At 39.2% G+C, this 10,703-nt stretch overlaps 1 protein-coding gene across 1 annotated transcript; it reads left to right on the plus strand.

Moving 5' to 3' along the window:
• The first annotated feature begins 3,774 nt into the window (after positions 1-3,774).
• LOC142490057 (keratin, type II cytoskeletal cochleal-like) lies at positions 3,775-10,431 on the plus strand. The gene is made up of 9 exons (XM_075591851.1): positions 3,775-4,290; positions 4,600-4,820; positions 5,122-5,182; positions 5,485-5,580; positions 6,716-6,880; positions 8,240-8,365; positions 8,796-9,016; positions 9,401-9,435; positions 9,539-10,431. The coding sequence occupies exons 1-9, from the start codon at positions 3,859-3,861 to the stop codon at positions 9,757-9,759; spliced, it is 1,578 nt and encodes a 525-aa protein (XP_075447966.1). The 5' UTR covers positions 3,775-3,858; the 3' UTR covers positions 9,760-10,431.
• The last annotated feature ends 272 nt before the right edge of the window (positions 10,432-10,703 follow it).

The raw sequence follows: 10,703 nt of genomic DNA on the forward strand, positions 1-10,703 counted from the left end.
CACACCTATTTTCAGTAGGATAATGTGTGCTGCTCTAAAACGACATGAACTATAATAATGGATTGTTAGATAGAGTAGTGACTGCTCTATGAATAGCTACAGGTATAGCAACAATTATTCCTTACCTCAATTGGTTTGCAAATAGTTTCTATATGGGTGCCAGAGTCAATCGTTATACCTCTTTACGGAGCTTATTCATTAATGCTATAACGTGTGATCTGAACGGAAAGCCAAAGTCAAGTCAAGAGGTAAAAAGATTTGCCTACAGTTCCAATTGATTTTGAAAATGATTCTCTCATGCCAAAGACCTGTGCACTATATATATATTATACACTACACAGGTAAGATAAGACTAGACAGTCCAGAATAGGTGATAACAATTCATAATATTCACATTGTATAACATATTTATACATTAACCCCTTTAATAGCTTAAGTAGCCACTTAGTCAGACTTAACCCAGGACTATATGACCACTTTGGCTACTAAAGGCTAAATATTTGCACACATGGATGGAATGTATGTATGTATGTATGTCTTTATTTGTATAGCGCCATAAAATGTACATAGCGCTTCACAGTAGTAATACATGTCATATAAATAACAAATATAAATAACAGATCATGGGAATAAGTGCTTCAGACATACTGTAAAAGTAATATTAAGGAAGGAGTCCCTGCTCCGAGGAGCTTACAATCTAATTGGTAGGTAGGGAGAACGTACAGAGACAGTAGGAGGGAATACTAGTAAGTGCGTCTGCAGGGGGCCAAGCTTTGTGTCATGTGTCCATGATTATCCAGTGCTACTCATATGCTTCTTTAAGCAGATGTGTCTTAAGGTGGGTCTTAAAGGTTGATAGCGAGGGGGCTAGTCGGGTATTGAGGGGAAGGGCATTCCAGAGGTGTGGGGCAGAAAGTGAGAAAGGTTTAAGGCGGGAGAGAGCTTTAGATACAAAGGGGGTAGAAAGAAGACATCCTTGAGAAGAACGCAAGAGTCGTGATGGTGCATAGCGAGAAATTAGGGCTGAGATGTAATGAGGGGCAGAAGAATGTAAAGCTTTCAAAGTGAGCAGTAGAATTGAGTGTGAGATACGCGATTTAATCGGAAGCCAGGAGAGGGATTTCAGGAGGGGAGATGCGGAGACAGATTTAGGAAAGAGTAGAGTGATTCTGGCAGCAGTGTTTAGGATAGATTGTAGGGGAGACAGGTGAGAGGTAGGAAGGCCGGACAGCAGGAGGTTGCAGTAATCGAGACGTGAGAGAATGAGGGCCTGAGTCAGAGTTTTAGCAGTTGAGTAACAGAGGAAAGGGCGTATCTTTGTGATATTGCGGAGGAAAAAGCGACTAGTTTTAGAAACGTTTTGAATATGAGAGGAGAATGAGAGAGAGGAATCAAGTGTGACCCCTAGGCAGCGTGCTTGGGCTACTGGGTGAATGATCGTATTTCCAATAGCAATGTGGAAGGATGTAGTAGGGCCAGGTTTGGGAGGTAGTATAAGGAGCTCTGTTTTTGCCATGTTAAGTTTCAGTCGGCGGATGGCCATCCAGGATGATATTCCAGAGAGGCATTCAGAAACTTTGGTCTGTATAGCAGGTGTAAGGTCAGGGGTTGAAAGGTAAATTTGTGTGTCGTCAGCATAGAGGTGATATTTAAACCCAAAAGATGTGATTAGGTCACCTAGAGAGAGTGTGTAGAGAGAAAAGAGAAGGGGTCCCAGGACAGAGCCCTGGGGTACCCCCACAGAGAGATCAATAGAGGAGGAGGAGGTGTTAGCAAAAGAGACACTGAAGGTACGATGGGAGAGGTAAGAGGAGATCCAGGATAAAGCTTAAATGTTTTTTGTGTTTTATTTATAGGGTTTCTGTTGACCTCTTTGGTGCCTGAAGGCATTAATTTGCAATGCATTGGTAGACTCACACATCAAAGGGGTTAAATAGAGTTTTCTCTAGTAAATCCTATTTACATAACCCGATGGTTGAAAAGCGTGTTCTCTCCAACCCTTCCACAAATGCACAGCTAGCGCTGATTAACACTCATTTATATCCATTATCATTTATTAAATCACTAGTTTTAACCTTTCTCACTGACTGCCCCACACCCCTGGAATGCCCTTCCCCGTAATATTCAACTAGCATCCTCTCTATGCACCTTTAAGACCCATCTTAAAACCCATCTCCTTATCAAAGCATATGAGTAGCTCCGTGGCTGATATATTACAACTCATACATCGACCATGGCCCCTTGCAGATGCACTTACCAGAACACCCTCCTACTGTCTCTGTACGATCTTCCTACCAACCAATTAGATTGTAAGCTCTTCAGGGCAAGGATTCATTTTCCTAAATGTTACTTTTATGTCTGAAGCGCTTCTTCCCACTATGTGTTATTTCTATTATTTGTTATTTATATTATTATGTCACATGTATTACTGCTTTGAAGCGCTATGCACATTAATGGCGCTATATAAATAAAGATATACATACATACATATCTTATTTTTAAATAAATGTAAAATGTCATCATATCATATCGACCCTTAGTAAGTCTATCCCAAAGCTGGGTTAAGAAATCCCTCAGAGGAGCTTTACATTTACAGCACAATCTATCGCAGTCACCTAATAAAAGGGACATATTAGGTTTTTCTATTTGCTGCTACACCAAGACCTACAAATGAAAACAATAAACTATGCTTTATTGTCCCTTTATTTATATGTTCATTGACTGGTCAGTGAAAACAGAATATATAACAAAGGCTATATTCATCCTGTTAGGGATATGTTAAAACCCTAAACTGACATCACCAGACACTGAGGATACTGGGTGGCATACAGGCATACCCCGGTTTAAGGACACTCACTTTAAGTACACTCGCGAGTAAGGACATAACGCCCAATAGGCAAACGGCAGCTCACGCATGTGCCTGTCAGCACGTCCTGAACAGCAATACTGGCTCCTTACCTGTACCGAAGCTGTGCGCAAGCGGGGAGACTATAGAGCCTGTTACAAATACGTTATTGACATCAGTTATGCACGTATATGACGATTGCAGTATAGTACATGCATCGATAAGTGGGAAAAAGTAGTGCTTCACTTTAAGTACATTTTCGTTTTACATACATGCTCCTGTACCATTGCATACATTAATGTGGGGTATGCCTGTACACTCTTAAAAGAATACAGCATTGTGTTTTAATTTCACTGAGCGAGTGCAAAAATAAAAGTTAACCAATAACCTGAGCAGATATGATCAGTGATTTCTGTTACAGGCGCACCCATGTACGGTATGTACGTGTAATGAATCCTTTTAGCATGGCTACTTTTATCTTTTCAGCACAATTATTGCAAATGCTACTTACAATCGTACGCTTATCACCAATCATATCTTCAGTTTGGGCAGTTACATGTAATATATTAATCATTACATGCACCTGTAAATAAAATAACCATCATATATATTCTCTAATGATCTCGTGAAAAGTTGTGGTATAACCCTAAAGGCTTCTTTTTGAACAACAGTTTATTGTAAATTATTAGAAGATCTGTTTTTTTTTTTAAAACATCTGTTAACTTTTTCACAACTAGATATATATAAATAGATTTAAGAAATTGAAGGCTTCAACCAAAGATATATTTCCCAATAGTTGTGATCAGTTTAGCAGATTGGAGTGATGGGTGGATGCCAGGTATGCCCAGCCCTTTATTGGAAGAAACTGGTCTTTTGACTCCTATGCAACCAAACCCATCCCCACAATCATATAAAAGGGGAGAATTTGCAAAGGGTTTTAGTATCCTTCTTGCTCTCTATTCTTTTATCAAGCATTGTTTGTTCTCCACCAACTTCTTTTTCCAGAAGCCACCATGTCTTTCTCACAGACATCTTATAAAGTTGGAACAAGCAGTGGAGGAGGTGGTGGAGGCAGGGGCTTTAGCACCTGCTCGGCTGGGGGAGGAGGTGGTGGAGGAAGAATCAGTGGGGGCTCTCGATCTGGAGGAAACTTTGGATCTCGAAGTGTTGTCAGCCTGGGTGGAAATAAGAGAATTTCTATTAGTGCAACCAGTGTTCACGGTGGGGGAGGTAGTAGTGGTGGTGGAGGCGGAAGAGGAGAACGAGGTGGCGGTTACCCTGGATTCCCGGTCTGCCCACCTGGTGGAATCCAGCATGTCACCATCAACCAAAGCCTCCTGACACCATTCAAAGTGGACATAGATCCAACTATCCAAAAAATCAGAACCGAAGAAAGGGAGCAAATTAAAGTCCTCAACAACAAATTTGCTTCATTCATTGACAAGGTAAAATTGAGAATGTACCTGTTTTATAGTTCAACTATGTAAGCTTTTAGGAATATTTGTGTCCAGCAGAGATTTTATTTCAAGTTTGATGTTTAATTGTTGTATAGAGGAAATTTGGGCCACAATATACTGTAGGTTTCCAGGTAAACAATGCGTTATAACTGTTTCTGCAAAACAGAGTTAAAAGTACTTAATTAACCTTTCTGTAATCCAGAACTACTTTGCACTGTGATTTTGTGACAGCCTTGTAATAAGCACTTTGATTGTAATGCTGTTTTCTTGATCTTTGTACCCTCTTTTGGTTTGTAGGTCAGATTCCTGGAGCAGCAGAATAAGTTGCTTGAGACAAAGTGGGGTCTCTTGGAGGAACAGGGTCAAACAGGTGGCTCTAAAAAATCCAACGTAGAACCCCTTTTTCAGTGCTACATTAGCAACTTAAAGAAGCAGCTGGATGGTCTGACAAATGACAAGGGCCGTCTGGACAGTGAATTAGAGAATATGCAAGTGCGTGTAGAGGACTTCAAGAAAAAGTATGTATTCTGTTGTTACAAGTGCTTTTCACATTAAGTGTTTTCTACTTTTTGGGAAGTGTTTATTTGGCTTTAGTTTTTTTATTTACAGAAATTAAAAGTACTGAAAATGTTTTGCTTTCTAGTGCAACATTTTTTCTTCAATGATTCTTATAATATACCAGGCAAATACAATCATGATTTGTATATTTGTGCATCTAAACAATTTTAGATATTGCAACCTATAACAAAACCTGCTGTGCCATTTAGAAGGAAGGTTGTGACAGCGTTGTAAAAACATTGTTTCTTTTTCTCTTAACAGATATGAAGATGAAATTCACAAGCGTACAACAGCAGAGAATGAATTTGTTCTGCTCAAGAAGGTAAGTCATATTAACACATTCAAAAGAATAGAAAGAATAGAAACACCACCTACAAAATAATTGGCTCTAAAATTGATATTTTCATAATTTACAAAATATAATGTTTCTAGTCATCCTGCAAAAACTGAAAACTTTACAGATTGTGATACACTTCCTGAAATTAGATTTTAATTGGTGAGGTTCCAGTCAAAAAATTTGAAGGCAGAACAATAAATAATTGCGAAGATTGCACATTATTTTATAGCTGATGTCTGACAATGTTGTGATATTAGTGTATGAAAGGACTATTGTTCTTTTTGCAGGATGTGGATGTTGCATACATGAACAAGGTGGAGCTTGAGGCCAAGGTGGATTCTCTGACAGATGAGATCAACTTCCTGAGAGCTCTCTATGAAGCAGTAAGGATTCCTCCTCCTTTATCTTATCAGTGAGAAGAACATACTGTACAGTAAAGTATTTTTGTTAAACAGGAAGTATACAATAGTTCATGTTCTCCCATCTATCTGTTTAGAGGCCCGGATGAATACCACCAGGAAGCACATGCACAGTTATACATTATAATTATTCAATTCTTACGATTTTGTTTGCACGAAAATCTCTTAAGGAATAAAAATTGATATTGTATATCAAAAAAGCCAAAATACACAAATTAATTCACCGTAGCCGGAAAGTTTTTGCTGTAGTAGTATAATCTCTAAAAGAGTAAAATATTTAACAGAAAAAACACAAATTTATTAACTATTTGCCACTATCTAAGCTTTGGTAATGCAGTGCTCATATTGCACTGCTCCTACATTTAAGCAGCAATGCCCCCCAGAAGCCAATATGAGTTTAACGCAATCAATATTATTTCCTTGACAACTGAGCAAAATGTTATAAAACATGATTTTCTTAGTCTTTCATTTCTGCTGATACCATGGTTACCCTTAGATGTCAATTCCTGTAACTTCATTTTAACCTGCCAGACACCAAGGCCCACATTCACAAAATGATGCTGAATTTTAGCCCACTTTTACTCCCATTCATACCTCGTATCTCCTGAATGAAGCATCAGATATTAAACATAAAAAAAAAAAAAAAAGCTTTGGAAAAGGCCATAACAGATTTATTCAACCAAGTAAAACCAATTTTATCTGTGGGAACTGCTGCTTTATATCCCAGAAGCTCAGCTCACCTCAGCTGTATTTTTCCAACTGAACTGATTCCTTTTCTTAAGAATTTACCAATACTGTAGATAAAATGATCCGATACATGTAACTGGATTACAATAATACAAGCTGTTAAATACCTTCAACATCATTTTATATTATGAAATAATGACATATTGAAATACTCTGAATGTTTGCAAATGGAGCAGATAACATCTGAAACCAGCTACTACAGTTGATATAATTTGCTGTTCATTCAATCCCACCTCTTGATACTGAGTTGCCTTTGGCTCTGGTGTCCAAGTTATTACATTGTATTGGAGTACAAGATTTTGTCCATTCCATGATAATACACTAGTTTGATATACTGTATTTTGGTTTGCAGGAACTCTGTCAGGTACATGGACAAGTCTCAGATACCTCTGTCATTCTGTCTATGGACAACAACCGTGACTTGAACCTGGAAGACATCATACGTGATGTTAAATGTGAATATGAACAGATTGCAGCCAGAAGCAAAGCAGAAGCTGAAGCAGCATGTGACCATAAGGTGAGCACCAGGGCTTAAAGCAGCGTCTACTATTAGGCTTGGGTCATGGTACCACAGACCGTGCGGGCTGAGCGAACACACAGCCTTAAGGCAGTGTTTCGCATCCATGTTGCGTGCGTGCGCATGCACGCGGAAGCAGGAGGGGCGCACGTTGCGCAAGACATCAGTTCAAACTGATTTCTTGGCCGACCGGCGGTCATGTGAGAGGTTCACGCAATGAGGGCGAACCAGCTCCGTGACGCCCCCTCGGCACGCCCCCAGGCATGCCCCCAAAGCCCGTTCACCATGGCCAGGTTAGCGCCCACTCACTGAACAGCCTCTGCACGCCTCAGCACGTGCAAAGGCACCATGGCCCCAGCCTTATGCTCTCTTTATTAAAACAGAAAGTTCTGTTGTTAGACCACACCCATGGCTCAATATAGATATATTGCTAATGCAAGTTCTGACATGTAAATTGTCTTATGGAATATTTTATTCAATACTTTTATTCTATATTGAACAGATTTCACTAGTATTTTTCTAAATATTGTTCTAAATATTATTGTGATGTTCAATCAAGAGGCGGGGATCACATACAGACAGTGGCAGATTTACAAAACGACCACCCTTAGGCATGTGATGCCGCACTCTTCCTTCGTTCAGCCCTCCTCCTTCCCCATCAAATGACACTGACGTCACATGTTGTCACGTTTCCCCCGGCAATGTGACGTCATACGGCGTCATTTGATGGCTCGACCTCACGTTACCATAGCAAAGCAATGCCATGTGACGTCACGTTGCCATGGTAACACGACGCCATGTGACATTGCAGCATCATTTGGTGCTGAAGAAGGAGGCGGGCGGCCCAAAGGGGGTCTGAGGCATGAAGGAGAAGGTAATAACTTTACAGAGGCCCCACGCGCTCTCCTGGCAATCAGTGAGGAAGATCTGTATCTGGGGGAGGAGGTGGGCGTGGGAAAGGGGAAATTTGCCACCCCAAAATTTTGTCACCATAGACCAAGGCCTATCGGACCTAATGGCAAATCCGCCACTACATACAGATATGGTAGCGCAAAGTAATTTCTACCCATATTGGATTGTGTGAGCTAATAAAGAACATTTGGCTTATATTCAAGGGATTCGCATTAATTTTATAACACGTAACACATTTTTCACCATTTCTTTAACATTTAATAAAAATGTACTTTTTAATATGGTACTAAACTGAAAATGAGTGAAATTGTATCTAAATAATCCCGACTTCCCTTTAAATCCCCAATGTTTTGTTTGAGACATAATTACTTCCTGATGTTTACATCTCTCCATCTGTATGATAACAATGTATTTGTTACTGATGTTGGATGTTTTTCTGCACACTAGTACAAGCAGCTAGAGCAGACGGCTGGAAAGCACGGTGACAGTCTGAAAAATACAAAGAGTGAGATTTCAGAATTGAACCGTATGATCCAGAGGCTGAAGTCTGAGATCGAGAACGTGAAGAAGCAGGTACAGTATAGTAGCTCTCAGCTTCATGGCATTGTGTTAGCAGGGATTTTATTTCAGTAGTATAATTGTGTTATTTTATCATTGACATCATTGTTTGGCTAATTTGAGCACATCTGCTAGATGTTTACAACGTGCTCTTGTTTTATGAGAATATTGACCTTAATGTGAGATTCTGGAGCTTTTCTTAAAGACTCCCAGTCTGAATTAAAATGTACATCCCTCCTGGGAATAAAAGCCGTCACTTACAGTAGTCTGAAGTATGCAGTTTCAGATATCAAATGTACTACAATATTCTAATAATCCAAAATCCCCATGTACACAACAGCAAACGTTTAATTTGCTTAATCTGGGAGGACCAGACAGTGTGACAGTCCATGCTTCCATTCCTGATTACATAAAATCCAGCCAATCAATACATTTTGTATTTCAGATTGCCAAACTGCAGGCTTCCATTGTTGAAGCTGAGAATCGTGGGGAGGCCGCTTTGAAAGATGCTAAAGCAAAACTGAGCGAACTTGAAGCAGCTCTGAAGAAGGCCAAATCAGATTTGGCTACTCAACTGCGAGACTACCAGCAGCTCATGAATGTTAAGCTGGCTCTTGATATTGAAATTGCCACTTACAGCGCCCTGCTGGGAGGAGAAGAGGGCAGGTCAGTTCGATACGATCTGTACGAGGAAACTAAGAAATTGTGTTTTGTATCAGAAAGGGGCTTTTATTATTTATAGTACTTCATATATTAAAAAAGGAATTTGTCCTTCAATACATATGTTCTTTGCAGCTAACCTCGCTATGAAAGTTTGAATTTGCCCTGAAGTTTGCTTAATATTTTCTGACTGAAAGAAATATAATGTAATGAGCACTATCTCTGCATAGCACCTGAAACACTTACACTATTTGTAGTCTGAGTTGATATATTCTGAAAACAAAGTATTTTAGGAGAGAAAGTTATAAATTGAGTGAGATATGACAGCGATGCTCTTTATACAATGTCCCCCATGATTAATGACTGACATTGCTTTTCTTACATTTCTAGAATTTCTGGACAGATTACCAACAACGTGAGCGTCTGTAAGTGCATATATATCTATATATATATTTATGTATATTCAATTATTGTTAAATGTATTTGCAGACTTGATCTTATATATGTGACATTTGTTTGTTATTTCAGTTGTGCGCAGCAGTGGTTCATCAAGTGGTGTATGTACCTCTGGTGGTGGAAGAGGAGGTGGATATGGCTCTGTAGGAGGTGGAGGATATGGTTCCAGTGGCTGTGGTGGAATGCAATATGAATCCTCACAGGGAAATAGCAGTGGATACAACCATTCAGGTGGAAGCAGACGTCCGGTGGCAATTGCATCAACAACATGCAAATCACAGAATATCTACTAAAAAATGTCCTAGTTACAGCAGCAGAAGCCAGCCTTCAAAGCCAAAACTCACAATACCTTTGTTGCTCTGCCAAAATAACAGAAGCTTGACTAGTATTTTTATATATATATAATCATGGCTCTTTCTCTGTTCTTAATCCACAGGTGCTACTTCTGTCATAGGTTACACTTGAGTGTAATGCAGTACTTCCACATATCCCAATACTACCAAATCACTCTGTGCTTTCATTAACTACACTGGGGATTAAAACACATAGCTCAGAGGGTAGCAGGATCTAATAATAACTAATATTCAATCTATTAAACATCTCTACATTGTGTAGGGAGCAATGTCATACTATGGATTAAACATATGGATAGCACATCAAGAACAAATATAATTTAGACAAGTTATTGTGCCTCATATACTGTTGCGTCTTTGTATGAATATAATGGAAATCATGTGTATCCTAGCTACATATTAGAAGGAAACTAATCAAAACCTCTGAGATGGACCATGACTGCAGCTAGTCCTGTAGGTTCCTGCTTGTCTTTTTTTCTGAAAGTATTGGAAGGGGGGATACTGGGTGTTCTGTATATACAATCCTCTTATTGCATTGCTGGATCCTCCAACTCCAGGCTACAGTTTCTTGACTTTTCTGTATATCTTCAATAAACGGCATGTGAATCTCAAGTAGTGTTGCAATATTTTTCTAGTACATTTTGAAATGGTTTGTTTGACATTGCCATGAATAAAATGAAATCTGATAAAACACGAGGGTATTGTAGCTCTACACACCGTATACTACATAAAAGGCAGAAAGGGGAATTAAGGGGAAATTGCAGAGTGTTAGGTTTATCATTTTAATTCTCTTCCTGAAACACATTTGAATATTCTAGTAGTAAAATTGCCACTTTGTTGTGTTCTACAGAAAATGAATACATTTGGTCTTTCAGTTGGAAAAC

This window comes from Ascaphus truei, chromosome 3 (genome assembly GCF_040206685.1).
Source record: "Ascaphus truei isolate aAscTru1 chromosome 3, aAscTru1.hap1, whole genome shotgun sequence".
NCBI classification, from domain to species: Eukaryota; Metazoa; Chordata; class Amphibia; order Anura; family Ascaphidae; genus Ascaphus; species Ascaphus truei.

Bases quoted from the DNA above. Each gene is read 5' to 3' on its own strand.
- LOC142490057 (XM_075591851.1), top strand. From the start codon at position 3,859: ATGTCTTTCTCACAGACATCTTATAAAGTTGGAACAAGCAGTGGAGGA. The intron at 5,183-5,484 runs GTAAGTCATATT...TTCTTTTTGCAG, and splicing joins AATTTGTTCTGCTCAAGAAG to GATGTGGATGTTGCATACAT. The intron at 9,436-9,538 runs GTAAGTGCATAT...TTGTTATTTCAG, and splicing joins TACCAACAACGTGAGCGTCT to TTGTGCGCAGCAGTGGTTCA.